Here is a 21,327-nt window from a genome sequence, read left to right on the forward strand (position 1 = left end):
CCCCCCCAAAAAGAGACTTGAACAGGAACTTCAACATACATACGCAAACATATCTGAAGGCCAACAAGCATATGAAAAGGTCCTTCGTCAATTTACTCACCAGGGAACTTCCATTTTTTTTTTATTTCTTTTCTCTCTCTCTTTTAATTGAGACAGAATCTCGCTCTGTTGCCTAGGCTGGAGTGCAGTGGTGCAATCTTGGCTCACTGCAACCTTACTGCAACCTCTGCAGCCCGGGTTCAAGCGATTCTCCTGCCTCAGCTTCCAGAGTAGCTGGAACTACAGGCGTGTGCCACCACACCTGGCTAATTTTTTTTGTATTTTTAGTAGAGAGTTTTGCCACGTTGGCCAGGCTGGTCTTAAACTCCTGACCTCAGGTGATCCACCTGCCTCGGCCTCGCAAAGTTCTGGGATTACTGGCGTGAGCCACTGTGTCTGGCCAAGAGAACAATTTAAAATGAGAAAAAAGGCCAGGCACGGTGGCTCATGCCTGTAATCCCAGCACTTTGGGAGACTGAGGCGGGTGAATCACCTGAGGTCAGGAGTTCGAGAACAGCCTGGCCAACATGGCGAAACCCCATCTCTACTAAAAATACAAAAATTAGCCGGGTGTGGTGGTGTTCGCCTGTAATCCCAGCTACTAGGAAGCTGAGGCAGGAGAATCTCTTGAACCCAGGAGGTGGAAGTTGCAGTGAGCCGAGATTGTGCCACTACATTCCAGCCTGGGCAACAAGAGCAAAACTCTGTCTCAAAAAAAAAAAAAAAAAAGAACATGAACAACTCAAGTGTCTGTTAACAGGAAAACAAATGACTTTTAAATTCACAAAATGTAACAGAATACAACTTGGCAGTAAAGAAGAGTGCATTGACACCAGCACTGTGCTCAGTGAATGCCTACGCTCACGAAGGGTCCTCCTACAACTAGCCCATCTACATGGAACTCAACAGCAGGCAGAATTAATTGTGGTGACAGAAGTCATAACTGTGGGCCAGGCATACTCCTGCAGTCCCAGCCACTCGGGAGGCCGAGGCAGGAAGATCCCTTGAACCCGTGAAGTCAAGGCTACAGTGAGCTGTGATCGCACCACTGCACTCCAGCCTGGGCGACAGAGCACAAGCCTGCGCTGTGACCTCATAAAAGAGGTCACTTCTCAACAGTAGGTGTGGCTGTTAGTTGAAAATAAATAAAAGGAAAACTTTTTGGGTTTTAGAAAAATGTTCCACATTTTGATTTAAGTGGTAGTCATATGGGTGAACAATGTGTAAAATGTCACCAAGTATACACTTAAGATTTATGCATTTTACTGCATTCCTATTGAAGATTATGTTCAATTTTAGAAAATAAAATTCTGGAAGAAAATATGACTGGAGGCCAAAAGCCTTTCAAAGATTTGATTTATAAAAGTATATAAGATAGGCAACAATGACACAACACACACGTAACAGGGAATCCCAAAGAAGGCTTCCGAAGTCATGGGGTACTGAAATGCTATGACTCAAAAACAAGGTCTCTTGAGATAAAACAGAATTGACACACATGCTGAATGGACACCCTATGGACCTGGGGGGAATCAACTCAGAATCGCCAACACTGAGACACAGTAAAATTTCTGGTTTTAAAATATAAAAATAGCCTGTAATCCTGGCATGCATGCCTGTGTGTGTGTGTGTGTGTGTGTGTGTGTGTGTGTGTGTGTGTGTGTGTCTACATATATGCAAAAGATTTATATATATATAAAAATCCTTTGGGTATCTAGGCAGAAAAGACCAAATCATTTATAAGGAAAATCACAGTCAAATCAGATAGTCATCAATGAGTTATCAGTAGCAGTAACAGATTCTAGAAGACAAGAAAGCAACATATTAAGATACCTCAGACTTTTATACCCAGCTACTTAAACTGAGATGGTCTGGTGTCTGTCTAACACGAGAAACAGCTCTCTGGACCATGGACTGAAAGAATGACATGCATGGACCAACAACGGCCTCAACTTGCAATCATGTTCCAATATTTTCACTGAAAACTTGACGACTTCTGGCTGGGTGCAACGGCTTACACCTGTAATCCCAGTACTTTGGGAGGCCAAGGTGGGAAGATTGCTTGAGCCCAGGAGTTGGAGACCAGCCTGGGCAACAAAGCAGGACCTCATAACACACCCACAAAAATGGCTAAAATTAAAGACCAACCAATGTTGGTGAGGACATAAAGCAATAATGCTCATAAGCCACTTGTGAGACATAAGGTGTGGGGTATAAATTGGGGTAGAAACAGCTACTTTGGAAAAACAGAAGGGTTTATCTATGCAACTTGAACACATACATACTTTATAACCCAAAATTCTACATCTAGGTAAACACTAACTGTGTAAAGGACAAATGTTAATAGTGGATTATGCATTAACAGTTAAATACTGGATATAGCCATTTACCCATCACAGGCAAAAGGAATCACTGTAGTAGATAATTCACTGGAATCCTTCATGGGAATGAAAATAAATAAGCTGTATTATATGTATAAATTTCACCAAGAGAATACTGAGGAAAAGAAGCCAGATACAAAATTATTTACACCACACAATTCTCTTTGTACAACATCCTAAAACAGCAACACTATCTTCTATTGTTAGAAGTCACCCCTTCTGAGGGGCTTGAGAGTGCCACCCCTGGGTGTTGTCAATGTCCCATTTCTTCACCTGGTTGGTGAATAAATACATAGGCTCACTGTGTGATTATTCATGGTGCTGAACAGTTAACATGTGTACATTCTTCTGTATGTGTATTATACTTCAAAATAAAAATAATTAAAAATGACATAGATGGCGTAGGTGCCCATCTCACTTCTGTAATCTCAGCACTTTGGGAGGCCAAGGAAGGAGGATCACTTGAACCCAGGAGTTCGAGACCAGCCTGGGCAACGTAAGTAGACCCCATTTCTACAAAAATACAAAAAAACTGGCAGAGTGTGGTGGTGCACACCTGTAGTGCCAGCTACTTGGGAGGCTGAGGTGGGAGAATTGCTTGAGCCCAGGAGCTCAAGGCTATAGTGACCTATGATTGCACCACTGCATTCCAACCTGGGTGAAAGAACGAGACCTTGTCTCAAAACAAAACAAAAAAATGACACAGATGTATATGTGCTGATGTTAAAAGTTCTCTAAGACATACTAGCAAGTGAAAAAAGCATGTTTTGAAGTATGTCATTTGGTTAAAATATTTCCTTGAGTACATGCATTTGTATGTATGTAAATGCAGAGAAAGAACTTCAAGGAAAAAATGAAACACGGGGAAAACAAAGTGAACGCTGAAAAGCATAAATGTGATTACTGAATTAACAAAGGGAAGTTGAGCATGGTTAATCCCATGAAATGTTGAACTTCTGAATGGAAAAACCCATCTCTAACGAGAGCATGGGCACTAAGAATTCCACTTCAGATGCCAACCTCATCAGGTAAATGGGGAGAAGAGCACCTGCCTCAAGGGTTACTTCTACCACCAGAGGCTGAGTGCATGCTGCTGACGCAGATGCTTTACTTTCTTTGGGGCTGCCACACGCCCCATGCCTCTGAGGCCCCCTTCCCCAAGGACCACTGACCAGAGCAGCCCCCTCTGTGTGGAAACTGCAGGCGCTCTCCTCTCAGGCCCTCCACAGAGAGCCCGCGCTTCCCTCTCTTGTCCTCCAGAGAGCGAGGGCTCCTCTCCGGGCCACTCCAGAGAGCAGGCGCTCCCCTCCCAACCCCTCCACAGAGAGCGGGCGCTCCCCTCCCAACCCCTCCACAGAGAGCGGACGCTCCTCTCCAGGCCCCTGCAGAGTCCTCCACAAGAGCGAGCACTCCCCTCCCCGCCCCTCCACAGAGTGGGCGCTCCCCTCCCAACCCCTCCACAGAGAACGGGCGCATCTCTCCAGGCCCCTCCACAGAAGGGGTGCTCCCCTCCCCACCCCTACAAAGGGGGCGCTCCCCTCCACAGACAGCGAGTGCTCCTCTCCCCGCCCCTCCACAGAGAGCCTGTGCTTCCCTCCCTGCCCCTCCACACAGAGCGGGCGCTTCCTTCCCTTCCTCTCCACAGAGAGCGGGTGCTCCTCTCCAAACCCCTCCACAGAGAGCCCGCGCTTCCTTCCCTTCCCCTCTACAGAGCAGGTGCTCCCCTCCCAGCCCCTCCACAGAGAGCGGGTGCTCCCCTCCCAACCCCTCCACAGAGAGCCTGCGCTTCCTTCTTTCCCCTCCACAGAGGGGGCGCTTCCCTCCCTGCCCCTCCAGAGAGCAGCCCCCCCACCCAGCCTCCAGACAGCCCACCACAGCACCACCCTGGGCTCTGAAATCTGGGCACGCCCAAAGCAGCAGGACCTCATGCGGCTTCTGCTGGGGCAAGGGCCGCTGAAGGTGTCCTGAGGTGCCTACACCTGACTCTTAGCCTGGTGACATTCGCACTGTGGCCCCTGTCTGCGCCGTCCTCCCTTGGCCCTGCTGCTTTCTCTTTTTTTTTTTTTTTTTTGAGATGGAGTCTCACTCTGTTGTCCAGGCTTGAGTGCAGTTTAGCCATCTCAGCTCACTGCAACCTCAACCTTCTGGGTTTAAGCAATTCTCCTGCCTCAGCCTCCCAAGTAGCTTGGATTACAGGCGCCCGCCACCACGCCAGGCTAATTTTTTTTTTTTTTTAGTAGAGACGGGGTTTTACCATGTTGGCCAGGCTGGTCTTGAACTCCTGACCTCAAGTGATCTGCCCGCCATGGCCTCCCAAAGTGCTGGGATTACAGGCGTGAGCCACTGCCCGGCCGGCCCTGCTGCTTTGTCAAGCTGCTCCTATATGTCCCAGAACTCTATGTGACTCTCTAGGTGGCTGCTGTTTGCAACCCAGCACCTGACTGACAGTGAACCTCACAGGACAGGGGGCAGTACGCCACTTCTGAAAAGGGCAGACAGAAAATATTTTAGGCTTTGTGGGTCACATGTGGTCCCTTTGTTTGCTTTTATAACCCATGAAAGATGTAACAACCTCCCTAGCTCACAGGCTGAGCACGGGCAGGCTGCAGGGCCGGCGGGCCATGGCCACTGTGCACTGACCTGCGGAAGAGCCACGCTGGAAACCACAAGCTCACTTGTGAAAAATGGTATGTTTTCAGGCTTATCACCAATCACTTCAATTAGCCTTAAGAATGGCTGCGGTGGCCCACGCCTGTAATCCCAGCACTTTGGGTTAGGGTTGAGGTGGGTGGATCACGAGGTCAGGAGATTGAGACCATTCTGGCCAACATGGTGAAACCCTGTCTCTACTTTAAAAATTACAAAAATTAGCTGGGCCTGATGGCGCGCCCCTGTAGTTCCAGCTACTCGGGAGGCTGAGGCTGGAGAATGGTGTGAACCCAGGAGGTGGAGGTTGCAGGGAGCCGAGATCACGCCACTGCACTCCAGCCTGGCGACAGAGCAAGACCACTAAAAAAAAAAAAAAGCCTTAAAACAAGGAAACCTGAATTTTTTTAGTCTAATTGCGAAGAAACCATCACACATATGTAAATTGAGGGACATTCTACGAAACAATTGGCCTCCTTATCTCTTAAAAAGAGTAAAAAGGCTCCTCTTGGGCAAACAAGTCTAAGAGACAACCAAACTAAACCAAAGTATGTCTTTGAATAGATCCCAGAATGAGCGAGAGCAGTGGGCTCAGGGATGGCTGTCTTAGGCTCTGCGAGCCCTCAGAAGCATGGTCATCTGGGGAGTGTGGCCACGCATGGTGTCTGCAGCCAGCTGTCAAAGCAAGTGTGAGCCACCACCATCTGGTGAAGGGTAGAAAGGTACCACCCTCGCAACTTTTCAAAAAGTTTAGAATTTTGCAAAATAGAAAGTAGGGAAATCTTTCTAGAGAATTCAAAGGATGGTGCTTTCACTTAAGAGGGACAAAATCTGCCAGGACCTGCTCCATCCTGGACACGGCCAGGGGTGGCGGCCAGGCTAGCATGGAGGCACTCACCAGCCGAGTTGATGACATGTCTGACCACCTGCAAGGTGCCCACGCGGGTCCTCTCATTGCTGGTGTCCAGCCTGGGCAGCAGGAAGGCCAGTAGGCGGTCAGGCGAGCTGCAGGCTACAGGGCAACAGGTACAGATTAGGCTCCATGTCATCTTGTTCATCCCTATACACAGCATCCACCTGCTCTCCAGCACAGGGGAGGAGCCAGAAGAGAGTTGCCGTGTGAAGGTGAGAAGCTGGGGCCACCTAATCACTGGGCCTGGCTCCGATGCCCTTGTCTAAGGCAGGATTGGAGCACATGTAGCCCTTACCCCACGGCGCCAGCACCACCCAGAGCATGAAGGGACTTAGATCTTGGCCCACCCAGCACACCGGTGCTTGTTTCAGCATCTCCAGCTCACAAGGGGGCCCACAAGAGGGCCCTCAGTGGCCCCTCTTGACTCTCCTGGCTCTAGGCCAGTCTAAGGCTCAAGGGGACTCGAGCTGTCAAGCACACAGACCCCCAGCCCAAGCAGGGCTGACGCAGCCCAAGCTCCAGGAGCCCTCTGGCAATGACTGCAGCAGTCCCCTTACCAGTACTTCACGGACCAGAGCCATCCCCATTCCAGCTGGGCTCTGCCTGCGTATCAGACCTGTGGTCCATCTGCCCACCACAACCCTGCCCCCAACCTGGCTGCAGTCAGTCTCCCTACACCCCTCCTGCGGATCTTGTGTAAGGGCAGATGCTCGTGTAGGTGGGGGGCCTGAGGCCCTGCCTGCCCGACCAGCTCCAGGGAGATGTTGATGCTGTGGCCCCAGCAGGGTGACAGCCCCAAGTGCAAGCAGGGCCCCTCCTCATACCATCTGCTGGCCCTCCAGGATGGCTATGAGGGCCTGTGCAGGGCATAGGGACAGCATCCAGTGGGGGTGGTGACAGGATGCATGGCACCTCCAGGTGGGTCATGGGAGGCTGGCAGGTGACCAGGGCTAGCAGCCACGGGCCACCTGGGGGAGCAGAGAGCAGGCCATGGAGCCAGAGATTGGGTGTGGAGAAACAGGTAGGCAGGGGGCAGGCAGGGAATGCGCGGACTGGACCGTGAGTGGAGGCCCCCAAGGATTTGGGCAGGTCAGCAGCACGCTCCTCGGAGGATTACAACGTTCCAGGCTGCAGCCACTGCCCAGGCCCTGGTTCAGAGGCCTCTGGAGCCACAGGTAGGCCCAGGAGAGGTGGAAACAGGGGCCTCCTCATCCCCGACCAGTACCCCAGCCACCACCATCCTCCACATGCAGCAGGCGGTGACCCCATGAGTGTCCACAGATGCCCATGGGCAAAGCTGGGCCCACCACTCACCCAGCACAGTGAAGCAGCGCAGCACCTCCTTCTGGTTACTCATCACCAGGGGGCTTGAGGACTCCACAGGCACACAGATCTGCTCCAGGAACGGGGCAGAGGTTACAGACCAGAGAGGCCAGAAGTAAGGATTCCCGCCCTCTGATGATTCTGGGCCTGGGCAGCTGGGCAGAGGGCTCTGGGTTTCCACCCTATGCCTACAGCAGGCAGCAGGCGCTCCAGGCTCTTTCTCACCCAAGCCCTGGGTGCAGGACAGTCTCATCCCCTGTAATCAGAGGCACTCCAGGGACCAGCCCCATCTCCTTATGGTGGGGGAGAGGAGGGAGACAGGCAGCAACAGGCAGACACACAGCTACTGTCAAGTCTCCAGGGATACATCCTGCTCCTGCCACCCGCCACCCCTCCTACCAGCAGCAGGAAAAGAGATTCCCAAGAAATATTTCTTGACTAGAGAGGAGAGTGTCCCATGCCCCAGGCATGACGCCCAGGACCCAAGCTGGAAAGCATGAATCTCTAGGACACATAAAGCACTGGAACCCAAAACTTCTGGAGTCCACTTGTTCAAAGTTATAAGGGAAAAAAAAAGTCTTATTGGTAAAAAGCAAAAACCAAGGCTGTTGGCTGGGCATGGTGGTGCATGCCTGTGGTCCCAGCTACTCAGGAGGCTGAAGTGAGAGGACTGCCTGAGCCCGGGAGGTTGAGGCTGCAGTGAGCTGTGATGGTGCCGCCGCATTCCAGCCTGGGTACAGAGCAAGACCCTGTCTCAAACAAATGAACAACAACAACAAAAAACTAAAGATGCTGGCAGATGCATCTCTGGGCTCCATGGTACCTTAGCGGGTGATACAGAAGCACACCCCTACTAATCCAGCTGTGACATCCTAGGTCCCCACTCTCAGGTGTCACAGCAAAGGGCACTGACAGGGTCTCTCTGCACAAAGAGCTCCAAAGCAATTCTTCAGCAGAGCCCTCTTATGAGCCAGAAGAGGTAACCACAGCAAAGGCCCCAGGCCCACAGTGCCACACCCCAACCTGGGTTCTTAGAGAACTGTCGGAAAGCACTGCGAGGTAGAGGAGCTGGCCCCAGGGCTCAGCTCCAGGTTCCCAGGTAGCTTCTTGTTATTTCTTTTTCTTTTTTTTTTGAAACAGTTTCACTCTTGTTGCCGAGGCTGGAGTGCAATGGTGCGATCTTGGCTCACTGCAACCTCCGCCTGCCGGGTTCAAGCGATTCTCCTCAGCCTCAGGCGTGTGCCACCCATACCTGGCTAATTTTTGTATTTTTAATAGAGACGGGTTTTCTCCATGTTGGTCAGGATGGTCTCTAACTCCTGACCTCAGGTGATCCGCCCGCCTCGGCCTCCCAAAGTGCTGGGATTACAGGTGTGAGTCACCGCGCCCGGCGAGCTCCTTGTTATTTCTACTGTAAAGACCAAATATGATCATACAAGATGCTGCAGTTGGCTGGGCGCGGTGGCTCACGCCTGTAATCCCAGCACTTTGGGAGGCCGAGGTGGGTGGATCCCAAGGTCAGGAGATCAAGACCATCCTGGCTAACACGGTGAAACCCCATCTCTACTAAAAATACAAAAAATTAGCCAGGTGTGGTTGCGGGCACCCATAGTCCCAGCTACTTGGGAGGCTGAGGCAGGAGAATGGCGTGAACCGGGGAGGCAGAGGTTGCAGTGAGCCAAGATCGCGCCACTGCTCTCCAGCCTGGGCGACAGAGCGAGACTCCGTCTCAAAAAAAAAAAAAAAAAAAAAAGATGCTGCAGCTTCCTGCCCGCTCTTTCAGATCACTTGCCCTGCAGGAAGCTAGCCGCCGTGTTGTGAGGACACTCAAGTGGCCTTATGGAGAGATCGATGTGGTGAGGAACTGGGGCCTCCAGCCAACAGCCATGTGAATGAACAGCCTTGGAAGCAGATCCTCCAACCCCAGTAGAGCCTTCAGATGGCACGGCCCAGGCCGACAGCATGAATGGGTGTAAACTAACAAGGGACCCTGAGTTGGAGCGACTCCCTGAGCTGCTCTCACCTTCCGGACCCACTGTGAGATAATAGATGTTGTTGTTGTTTACTGAGACAGAGTCTCGCTCTGTTTCCCAGGCTGCAGTGCAATGGCGCGATCTCGGCTCACTGCAACCTCCGCCTCCTGGGTTCAAGTGATTCTCCTGCCTCAGCCTCCTGAGTAGCTGGGATTACAAGTGCGTGCCACCACTCCTGGCTAATGTTTGTATTTTTGGTAGAGACAGGGTTTCACCATGTTGGTCGGGGTGGTCTCGAACTCCTGACCTCGTGGTCCACCTGCCTCGGCCTCCCAAAGTGCTGGGATTACAGGCATGAGCCACTGCACCTGGCTTAGATGTTGTTGTTTTAAGGTGGTAAGTTTTGTGGTAATTGGTTACACAGCAATATATAACTAATGCAAATGAGTATTCATCTGGAAAAAAGATACAGTTGGATTCTCATTCCTTCCCTAAAATAAATCCCAGACAGATTAATTAATAAAAGCGTAGGGGGCCGGGCACAGAGGCTCATATCTGTAATCCCAGCACTTTGGGAGGCCAAGGTGGGTGGATCACTTGAGGTCAGGAGTTCAAGACCAGCCTGGCCAACATAGTGATACCCCGTCTCTATTAAAAATATGAAAATTAGCCGGGCATCATAGCATGTGCCTGTAATCCCAGCTACTTGGAAGGCTGAGGCAGGAGAATGACTTGAACCTAGGAGGCAGAGGTTGCAGTGAGTCAAGATCGCACCACTGCACTCCAGCCTGGGCGACAGAGTGAAAGACTCTGTCTCAATAACAATAATAATAAAAGCGTAGGGGCTCAAGCCTGTAATCCCAGCACTGTGGGAGGCCGAGGCGGGCGGATCACGAGGTCAGGAGATCGAGACCACGGTAAAACCCCGTCTCTACTAAAAATACAAAAAATTAGCCGGGCGCGGTGGCGGGCGCCTGTAGTCCCAGCTACTCAGAGAGGCTGAGGTAGGAGAATGGCGTGAACCCGGGAGGTGGAGCTTGCAGTGAGCTGAGATCGCGCCACTGCACTCCAGCCTGGGGGACAGAGAAAGACTCCATCTCAAAAAAAAAAAAAAAAAAAAAAAAAGCGTAGGGGAAATTGGGAGAACTGAGAAAACAAAAATTATTGAATTTTTTTTTTTTTTTTTTGGAGATGGAATCTCACTCTGTCGCCTGGGCTGGAATGAGGTGGTGCAATCTTGGCTCACTGCAACCTCCACCTGCCGGGTTCAAGCAATTCTCCCGCCTCAGCCTCCCGAGTAGTTGGGATTACAGGCACCCGCCACCACGCCCGGCTAATTTTTTGTATTTTTAGTAGAGACAGGGTTTCACCATGTTGGCCAGGCTGGTCTCAAACTCCTGACCTTGTGATTTGCCCGCCTCGGCCTCCCAAAGTGCTGGGATTACAGGTATGAGCCACTCTGCCCAGCCACTAATCACTGAATTTGAAAGGGTTTTCTATGTATAACAAAACCTGAACTATAACATAAAAGATGGATAAATGATAATGTAAAAATTATACAACTTTGTATGGCCAAAAAAATGTCATAAACAGAGTTAAAAGATAAAGGACAAAGTAGCATGATTTGTGGTCCCAGCTACTGGGGTTGGGGGAGGGGATGAGGCAGGAGGATCGCTTGAGCTGGGAGGCCGAGGCTTGCAGTGAGCTGTTGTCGCCACTGCACTCCAGCCTGTGTGACAAAGCGAGACCCTGTCTTAAGAATGAATTAATGACTCCATGACAAAGTAGGAACAAATATTTTCACATATATAATACAAGGTTATAAATAACTGCTATAGGCCAGGCGCAGTGGCTCACACCTGTAATCTCAATAATTTGGGAGGTTGAGACAAGAGGAACACCTGAAGCCAGGAGTTGGAGACCAGCCTGGGCAACAGAGTGAGGCTCTCTTTCTTTTTTTTTTGAGACAGAGTCTCACTCTGTTGCCCAGGCTGGAGTGCAGTGGCGTGATCTCAGCTCACTGCAACTGCAACCTCCACCTCCTGGGTTCAAATGATTCTCCAGCCTCAGCCTCCTGAGTAACTGGGATTACAGGCACATGCCACCACACCCGGCTAATTTTTTTTTGTATTTTTTAGTAGAGACAGGGTTTCACCATGTTGGCCAGGCTGGTCTTGAACTCCTGACCTCAGGTGATCCGCTCGCCTCGGCCTCCCAAAGTGCTGGGATTACAGGCACGAGCCACTGTACCTGGCCAAGACTCTATTTCTACAAAAAATTAAAAACAAAAAAAGCCAGGCATGGTGGCGTGCACCTGTAGTCGCAGCTACTCTGTAGGCTGAGGTGGGAGGATCGCTTGAGCCCAGGTTTTGGAAGCTGAAGTGAGCTGTGACCACATCACTGTACTCCAGCCTGCAGGACAGAGCAAGACCCTGTCTCTAAAAAAATTAAATAAATAACTGCTACAGATCAATATGAACAAAACCTAAAACGCAATGGAAAAACAAATGAATGGATAGCTCAAAGAATAGGAAATAACACATTTTTCTACCTTCTCAGCTTTTGTATATTCTTATTTCCCTTTTCAATCAATTCTCTACTCCCATCCTCCCCCCATGTAGATAATCATTCTTTGTTTCTATAGTTTTTGCAAATGTGTGTTGTTTCGCTCATTTTTAGACTTTGTAAATGATACTATGCCACATCTCTTTTTTCCACTGTTTTCAGAATTGTGAACTTTTTCTCCATAGAGTTCTTGCACATACTCCATTAATTCCTATACATAATAACTTTCTTTTCCTTTTTTTTTTTTTTTTTTTTTGAGACAGAGTCTCGCTCTGTCGCCCAGGCTGGAGTGCGGTGGCACAATCTCGGCTCACTGCAAGCTCCACCTCCCAGGTTCACGCCATTCTCCTGCCTCAGCCTCCCAAGTAGCTGGGACTACAGGCGCCCGTTACCATGCTCGGTTAATTTTTTTGTATTTTTAGTACAGACAGGGTTTCACTGTGTTATCGAGGATGGTCTCGATCTCCTGACCTCGTGATCCGCCTGCCTTGGCCTCCCAAAGTGCTGGGATAACAGGCATGAGCCATGGCGCTCGGCCTTTTTTTTTTTTTGTTAAAGACACAGTCTTTCACTGTTGCCCAGGCTGGAATGCACTGGCACGATCACAGCTCACTGCAGCCTCAACCTCCTGGGCTCAAGCGATCCTCCCACCTCAGCCTCTCGAGTAGCTGGAACCACAGGCATGCGCCATGACACCTGGCTGTTAATAAGTTTCTGTTGCTATTGTAGATAGTGTTTTCATATACTTTCTAGCTGGTCAGTGCTGGTGTAGAAAAACGTTCTTGGATTTTTTTTTTTTTTTTTTGAGACGGAGTCTCGCTCTGTCCCCAGGCTGGAGTGCAGTGCGCAATCTCGGCTCACTGCAAGCTCCGCCTCCCAGGTTCACGCCATTCTCCTGCCTCAGCCTCTCCGAGTAGCTGGGACTACAGGCGCCCGCCACCACACCCGGCTAATTTTTTGTATTTTTAGTAGAGACGGGGTTTCACCGTGGTCTCGATCTCCTGACCTCGTGATCCGCCCGCCTCGGCCTCCCAAAGTGCTGGGATTACAAGCGTGAGCCACCGCGCCCGGCCATGTTCTTGGCTTTTGTAGGTTGGTCTTGTAACTGGCAAATTTGCAGAACTTGTTTTTTCTTTCTTTGAGACAAGGTCTTTCTGTCACCCAGGCTGGAGTACAGTGGCATGATCATGGCTCACTGCAGCCTCAACTTCCTGGGCTCAAGTGATCCTCCAACCTCAGCCTCCTGAATAGCTGGGATTACAGATCTGTGCCACTATACTCGGCTAATGTTTTTCTGTAGAGATGGGGTCTCCCTATGTTGCCCAGGTTGGTCTCGAACTCCTCGGCTCAAGCAGTTCTTCCTCCTCAGCCTCCCAAAGTGCTGGGATTACAGATGTGAGCCACCACGCCTTGTAGGAACTTCTGATTAGTCCTAATAGCTTGGCCAGAAAGGTGGACAGGTGATGAATAATGACCATCTTCCCTTCCCTCCTGGTTCTTTTCTTTCCCTATAGAACCAGCAGAGGACCCTATCTGCAGTGAGAGGCAGGCCCTTCCTGTTAGTAACCTCACAGGGAATTGCCTAACACTTCCCATCAGTTATGATGCAGACTGAGGTTTCGGCTATACAAACTTTGTTAAGTTAGGGAAGTTCGTTTCCAATCTTAGTTGTTAAGAATTTTAGGCCAGGCACAGTGGCTCACGCCTGTAATCCCAATACTTTGGGAGGCTGAAGCAGGGGGATCACTTGAGGTCAGGAGTTCGTGACCAGCCTGGCCAACATGGTGAAACCCCGTCTCTATTAAAAATACAAAAATTAGCCGGGCGTGGTGGCCCGTGTGCCTGTAACCCCAGCTACTTGGGAGGCTGAGGCAAGAGAATCACTTAAACCCGGGAGGAGGAGGTTGCAGTGAGCCAAGATCGCACCATTGCACTCCAGCCTGGGCAAGAAGAGCGAAACTCCATCTCAGGGGAAAAGAAAAAATCATCAAAAGTTTTTTCTGCATTGATTGAACTCAGACAGTTTTTCTTTAGTCTATTACTGTGATGAAGTGCACTGACAGCTGCTGAATGCTGGATAGGCCTTGCGTTGTGAACTAAGCCCTCCCGCATAAGGTGTTTTGAAAAGTACAGTCTTGGCTGGGCTCCGTGGCTCATGCCTGTAATCCTAACACTTTGAGAGGCCGAGGCGGGTGGATCACTTGAGGTCAGGAGTTTGCGATCAGCCTGGCCAACATGGTGAAACCCCATCTCTACTAAAAATACAAAAAACTAGCCAAGTGTGGTGGTGGGCACCTGTAATCCCAGCTACTCAGGAGGCTGAGGCAGGAGATCGCTTGTACCCGAGAGGGAGAGGTTGCAGTGAGCCGAGATCGTGCCACAGCACTCCAGCCAGGGCATCAAGAGCGAAACTCCATCTCAAAATAAATAAATAAATAAATAAATAAATGAATGAATGAATGAATGAATGAATGTATGGTCTTGGGTTCAGTAACCTGCTACTTTATGCAAAACCTCACGTCTATGCTCATCATTACACACCTGCATTTCCTTATACGGCTCTGACTGAGATTTGACCAAGAGCTCACAGAATGAAAGAGGTAGCTCTGGATCTTTTTCTATTTCCAAATGTACTTGTACTGGACGGGAATTAATTGTTCCTCAAAAGTTTGGTAGAACTCAGTTGTGAAACCATTTGGGTCCCAGGCTTGTTTTAAGGAAGAAAGGTCTTAGAATATTATTTCTGTTGCTTTATTGGCTTATTCAATTCTCTGTTGCTTTTCGTACCAATTTTGACATTTGTATCTTTCTAGGAACCTAACCATTTCATACAGTTTTAACAGTTTGTTACCATGTAACTGTTCACAGCACTTACATTATGTTTACTAGCTCTGTGGCTGCCGTCCCCTCTTCCCCTTTGTTTCTGGGATGCAGCCAGGACCATCCAGGCGGTGGAGAGTGGGGCCCAGCTGGAGTGGGCCAGGTGAGGGGCAGAGCCAAGCAGTAAACCCACCTCCACACAAGCCCACACCTCCACACTTCTTTTCATAAAGTCTCCTTGCAGACTTCACCACACTACCCTCTCTAGCTCCCTGCCCTTCTCCTCTCTCATCCAGAAAGTCCCATGGACAGATGACCCCCAGTGCCAAGGTCATGGGTGACCCGGCACCTACGTCCCTCAGTCGTTCTCAGGCCTCATTCACCCAACCTGGGGAGGGGCCCCAGCTGCCCCAGCTGCTCAGCCTCCTCCCCACATTGCTTCCTCTCCAGCAGGGCCTTCAAGACCCCCGTCCTGCAGCCCAGGGCCTCTCCTCTGCTTCTCTGAGCTCCGTCCCCAGAAACCCAGGGCAGTCTCCCCCAACTGGCAGCCAAAGCGGCTGCGCTGACTTTTCTCCGGGACTACCTGTACCGGGCCTGCACTGGGCCTGGGCACCCACTCCTGCCACCTCCATCCTGGGGGCTCCTATGTCACCTGCATGTGCCACTGCTGGGCAGGGCAAGAGCATCGCCACATCGCTAAGAAGTCACCTAAGTGACCTTCAGGGAATGCCCAGTCCTCAGCCCCACGTGGCTGAGCCGTCCACCCCGACTTGCTTTCTGCACCCCTTGTCCAGCAACTTCCCACAGAAGAGTGTGCAGAACCTGGACCTGCCCCCTGACGCCCACCTCCTACCTGGGAGTGCAGTGCAGCCAAGAGGGCATCCAGCTGGGTCTCCAGTGTGCGGCTGCCCACACTCACGGCTGCCTCGAGGATCTGGCCCAGGCTCTGCTCGGGGTAGGGAGAAGAGGCCGTCAGTCCTACCTCCAGCCCCCCGAAACTGACTGAGGTCAACCAGAGCCTCCCAGTTGGGCCACAGGAAGACATGGGCCAGGAGGACCTGGGCCCCACCTTGGGGCTCAAATGAGGCCCTTCGTCTACCTCTAGAACTCAGAGCCAGGGAGGAGGGTGGGGAGGGCCCAGGAGGGGAGCTCCCTAAGCCGCAGGTGCCATGGACCAAGAGGCCCAGGTTCCTGGCACAGTCCAGGGCAGAGCGATGGGAAAACTAAGCTGGTCCCCACAAGGGCCCTGTCCTTCACAGGCCACCACGGAGCCTTAGCAGAGAACTCAGGGCCACCCCCACCCACCACTGAGCCCTAGCAGAGGACTCACGGCCACCCCCGGGGAGTCTGATTGGAGGGGTCCTCAGGGACAGTAGACCCGCCCTGCCTGCAGATACCTTGGACAAGTAGAAGGTCTCTGCATGCTTCTTGTAGAGGGCGAGGATCCCAGGGAGGAGCTTGGGCAGCTGCTCTTCCAGCCTCTCACTGGGCAGCAGATGGCTCATAGGCCCCAGAGCCTCCACCACAGCAAGACGGAGCTGAGAGGGGACAGCGGGCGGGAAGCTTACACTGCTCAGTCAACACCGACTGCTCAGAGCATGCCCAGCACCCGTGACGGACGTGAATGAACACTGGGCTACCAGTGGGTGCTACGGGGGCTGGGACGTGAGCCCAGCACCCAGAGGTCAGCTGTGGGGAGACCACAGCAAGCCAGATGCTGGCCAGGCCCAGGGGGTTTGTAGGAGATGCTCAGTGCCCCACCAGCAGCACTGGGCCTCTGGGCAGAAGGGAAAACCCAGTGACTAGGGCCCCTCTGGCACAAGCCACAAGTACGGGGACTGCAGACGGGGCCCTGCACAGGTGTGGCAGCCTAAAGGTGGCCAGGCACGGTGGCTCACACCTGTAATCCCAGAGCTTTGGGAGGCCAAGGCGGGTGGATCACCTGAGGTCAGGAGTTCGAGACCAGCCTGGCCAACATGGCGAAACCTCATCTCTACTAAAAACACAAAAATTAGTCGGAGTGGTGGCAGGCGCCTGTAATCCCACCTACTCAGGAGGCTGAGACATGAGAATCGCTTGAAGCAGGGAGGCAGAGGCTGCAGTGAGCCAAGGTCATGCCACTGCACTCCAGCCTGGGTGACAGAGTGAGACTCTGTCTCAAAAAAATAAATAAAGGTGAGCCACCTCTCATTGGGCACCTCTGCTCGCCAATGCAACACCACCACCCTCTGATCAATTTGCCATGGGCAGGGAATGTGGGGAGGAGAGCGCCCTGGCATCAGGTGTGGACTGATGCAGCCACGGGGCATACCTTGGCTTCTCGACTCTGCAGCCACTGGTGGAAGAGAACATCGTAGGCGCTGAAGATGTCGGTGGCAAAGGCGTCCTTCCTGACCGTGGGGTCTGGGGCTCGGTCCAGGTTGGCCAGGTATTCCAGGGCACCCTCACTGAAGCGCTGCAGAGCTACGACACCAGCCGGTGGTAAGTGGCTGCAGGCCATGGGTTTGTGACGATCCTCAGCACCTATGTCTGCCTCCTGCCCCTTCCAGAAATCCCATGGCAGCCTGCAAGATGCCCTCCCTAGTACACCAGCCAAGCACAGAACTCCAGGACTACACAGGGGTGAAAAGTGTCCCTCCAAATTCATGGCCTTATTGGAAATAGGGTTTTTGCAGATGTGACTTTTTTTTTGAGACAGAGTCTTGCTCGGTCTGTCACTCAGGCTGGTGTGTTGTGACACAGTCTTGCTCTGTCACCCAGGCTGGAATGCAGTGGCTTGACCTCAGCTCACTACAACCTTTGCCTCCCAGGTTCAAGCAATTCTCCTGCCTTAGCCTCTCGCCTAGCTGGAACTACAGGTGTGTACCATCATACTTGGCTAATTTTTAAATTTTTAGAAGAGACAGGGTTTCACCATGTTGGCCAGGCTGGTTTCAAACTGCTGACCTCAAGTGATCTGCCCACCTTGGCCTCCCAAAGTGCTGAGATTACAGGCATCAGCCACCGCACCTGGCCAGATGTGACTGTTAAAATGGGGTCATAGCAAAATAGGGTGGACTGTAACTCCAACATGACAACATCCTTATAAGAAAAGATGCAGAGGCAGAAGGAAGATGGCCATGTGACATGGAGGCACAGACTGGGGCAAGGCAGCCTCAGGCCAAGGACACCCGGAATCCATGGCCCCACCAGCAGCTGGGGAGCCTAAAATGAATTCTCTCTCTGGGCTCCCAAGAAGGAACTAATCCTGCCAACATCTTGAGCTTGGACTTCCGGTCTCCAAAACTGTGAGAAAATACATTTCTGTTGTTTGAAGCCACCTAATTTGCACTTGGTGCTTGTCACCAAAGAAAACTGGTGCCAAGTACCAACCTCCTCCCCAAAATGCCCTCTGGCCGCAAGTTCCTGCCCACTCCAGTCTGCCACAGAGACAAGAGGAGCAGCGCCATGCCCACCATCCTCATAGACGGACTTGTGCCACACATTCTGCCCAAGGCTGCCGTGCTGGGCACAGTGTGGGCGGGAAGAGCCACAGGGAGAACAACGGCAGGGCGGAGGGGCACCAGGATGCCAGGGTCAGCATAAGGCCCTCCCACGGGTGGGCAGCTCCTGACAGTGCGCCAGTGACCGTGGATGTGACCTGTGGATGTGACTCAGCGGTGGCCTTGCGCTGACCCTGAGGGCAGAGCTGGGAGCAGGCAGAGGTTGGGCAGGTGGCCACCCAGGCTTCGAGTGGTGTGGACATCTGGGTGGAGAGTCAGAAAACACTGGCTGTAGGGCCTGGAGCCCAGGACATGGGCCAAACTCAGGTGCTGATGTGCGAGTGGTCAGTGGGGTTGGGCACTGGGTGAAGGGGGAACATGGGGGGACAGGGAGATAAACTGAGGCCAGCACCTTTCACACAGCCCTGCTGAGGACCAGGCGGAGATGCAGAAACTGGAGGAGGAAACACAAAGGGACCATGAGCTTCAGGGCAAAGTCCAGAGCCTCAAAGGATGCACCCACCACACGGAGAGGGGCCGCACAAGGCACAAGACCAAGGGGGCACTGCTGGGACCACCTCAGCTGCCCCAATCTTGAGTTCTTCTGATGGGCCCACTCTCTCCAGAGTGGCTGCCAAGTGCCAATCCCAATAGCTCGCTGCTACAGGCCCTGCTCCAAAGCACAATCTAAACTTGGTATGTTCAAACAATTACTTTTAATTTTCTCCAAACTGCTTAATGTGAGATAATACCTCTTTGCAGATAGTGGGCTGATCACCTTTCTGTATGTTGGCTGGCTGTATGGTTCTGGCCTTTTCTTGCCCCATTTTTCTGAGCTGTAGTCTCCCCTTCTGATTTCCTAGGAGTTCTTCCCACATCTGCTTTAAAAGGCAGCTCAGAGGTGCAGGCTGGCCTAGTCCTGGCTCTCCCACTCCCCGGGTGTATGGCCTGGGATGAGTTACTCAGCCTCTTTGTGCCTCAGTTTCCTCACTTATAAAATGAGGCAGTGGCCGGGCACAGTGGCTCACGCCTGTAATCCCAGAACTTTGGGAGGCTGAGGCGGGCGAATCATGAGGTCAGGAGTTCGAGACCATCCTGGGCAACATGTTGACACCCCGTCTGTACTAAAAATACAAAAAGTTAGCTGGGTGTGGTGGCACGCACCTGTAATCCCAGCTACTTGGGAGGCTGAAGCAGGAGAATCGCTTGAACCCGGGATGCAGAGGTTGCAGTGAGCTGAGATCATGCCACTGCACTCCAGCCCGGGCGACAGTATGAGATTGTCTCAAAAAAAAAAAAAAAAAAAATAGAGCAGTGGTAGCACCTGACCCAGGGCTGCTGTGAGGCCCCCCTGGGCTGATGCCGATGTGGTGCAGAGGGCCAGGCTGGGGTGTGAGCGCAAGTTCCCACTGGCCTTAGGCCCCATCCACTGCTGCTCCCAGGGCCATGGGTGAGCCTTTCCACTTCTTATAAAGTAGAGAAAACTATTTATAGTATCTTCTTTGGTAATTCTTTTTCTTGGTGATGTTCATCTGCAGTTCTGTACATTTTTTCAGATCTCCTGATGAACAAATTCCTTTAATTTGTCATGTCAAACTTGTTAATCTTTTCCTTTGTGACTTATACTTTTTTGTATCTTAAGATATCACTTTAAACCCAGCCTCTAAGAATCAAAGGGTGCAGATGCTCCCAACAGTCCTGCGAGGCTCGCCGGTCCCTGGCTTTCCGTGCTTGGGCAACTGTTTCACACCCTTTTCTCACCACAAACCCCTCCTTACAATGGGCTGGCAACCTCACCGAAGGGGACCCTGAGACCACTGGAACCCGCACCTATGCTCTGTGCTTCCTACACCCCCCCACTTGGCTCCTGTGTAGCCAGCGGTCCCCATAAAGCCTCCCTCTGACACAGACCCTGCAGCAACCCTGCAAGAGCAAAGGCCCTGAGAAGCGCCACCCAAATAAAAAATCTCCACCTGTACCCCTTGTCCCCTTCATGGGGCCACTGGCCATCTTCTAGCACTGCCTTCAGGGTCACCAGCACCTCCAGGCGCGAACCCGATGGTCGACTCAGGCCCTGTGGCACTCTCATCAGAAGCTCACCAGAATCTGTGATGACAGATTCACAGAGGAGCTGGCACCTCTGAGTCTAGTACACAGGAATGCAGATAAGCTTTAGCTGCTGGTCCTCCAACAGCATCCTGCTAAATTCTTGTCACCTCTAATAATTTGTGGGAATGTGTTGGGATTTTATATAAATAATTTTATTAAGTGAAGACCAAAAACCTTTGGCTTTTTCCATTCTTTGTGTGGTTGATTGTAGGATTTTGGTTTTTTTTTTTTTTTTTGAGACAGGGTCTCGGTTTGTCACTCAGGCTGGAGTGTAGTGACTGTAGTGACACCAACTTAGCTCACTGCAGCCTCGACCTCCTGGGCTCAAGTGATCCTCCCACCTCAGCCTCTCAAGTAGCTAGGACTACAGGTGCGTGACACTGTACCTGGCTAATTTTATTTTATAGTTTTTTGGAAACAGAGGTCTCACTACGATGCCCAGATTGGTCTCAAACTCCTGGGTTCAAGCGATCCAACCACCTCGGCCTCCCAAAGTGCTGGGATTATAGGCGCAAGCCACTGCGCCCAGCCTAGCCTGAGTTTTTAATAGGGATCAACAATAAGGGCAGTGGCCGTGTGGTTTTCCTTCCTATGTCGATCAGTGTCAGGGCCCACCCTCCCAATGTGGAGCTGGCCTCTCACTCCTGGGGTGACCCCCCTGTCAGGACAGAGCCAGCCCCTGTGCCAGGCAATACGGATATTGTTCCTAGGGTCAGCAATCACAGCGGGGGATGCGAGGTGATAGGAATCTGCTTCGTTCCAAGTTTTGGGGTATCAAGGGTCACCATATCCCAACAAAGGCACCTGAAACCATCTCTGACTTGGGTTCAGCAGCAGGGGCATGGGGGAGGGCAGACCCTGAGTGAGGCTGGTCCCTGGATCTCTTTTGTGGTGATGCTCAGGTCACAAAAAGAATTTGGGGCCGGGCACAGTGGCTCATGCCTGTAATCCCAGCACTTTGGGAGGCCGAGGTGGACAGATCACCTGAGGTCAGGAGTTCAAGACCAGCCTGGCCAACATGGGGAAACCCCGTCTCTACTAAAAATACAAAAATTAGCCGGGTGTGGTGCCGGGCA

General features: G+C 51.7%; 1 protein-coding gene across 16 annotated transcripts in view; it reads right to left on the reverse strand.

Annotated features, from left to right (window-relative positions):
• Positions 1 to 21,327, reverse strand: part of MROH1 (maestro heat like repeat family member 1) — a 111,781-nt gene that overhangs the window by 53,503 nt on the left and 36,951 nt on the right. For all 16 annotated transcript variants that reach the window (XM_030804760.1, XM_030804766.1, XM_030804767.1 and 13 more), the window contains 5 exons: positions 16,972 to 17,123; positions 16,058 to 16,198; positions 15,514 to 15,606; positions 7,294 to 7,372; positions 5,965 to 6,078 (listed from right to left, as the gene is read on the reverse strand). In XM_030804760.1, the coding sequence (XP_030660620.1) occupies positions 5,965 to 6,078; positions 7,294 to 7,372; positions 15,514 to 15,606; positions 16,058 to 16,198; positions 16,972 to 17,123 (579 nt within the window). The remainder of the gene's footprint in view (positions 1 to 5,964; positions 6,079 to 7,293; positions 7,373 to 15,513; positions 15,607 to 16,057; positions 16,199 to 16,971; positions 17,124 to 21,327) is intronic.

Source organism: Nomascus leucogenys, chromosome 23, assembly GCF_006542625.1.
Source record: "Nomascus leucogenys isolate Asia chromosome 23, Asia_NLE_v1, whole genome shotgun sequence".
NCBI lineage: Eukaryota > Metazoa > Chordata > Mammalia > Primates > Hylobatidae > Nomascus > Nomascus leucogenys.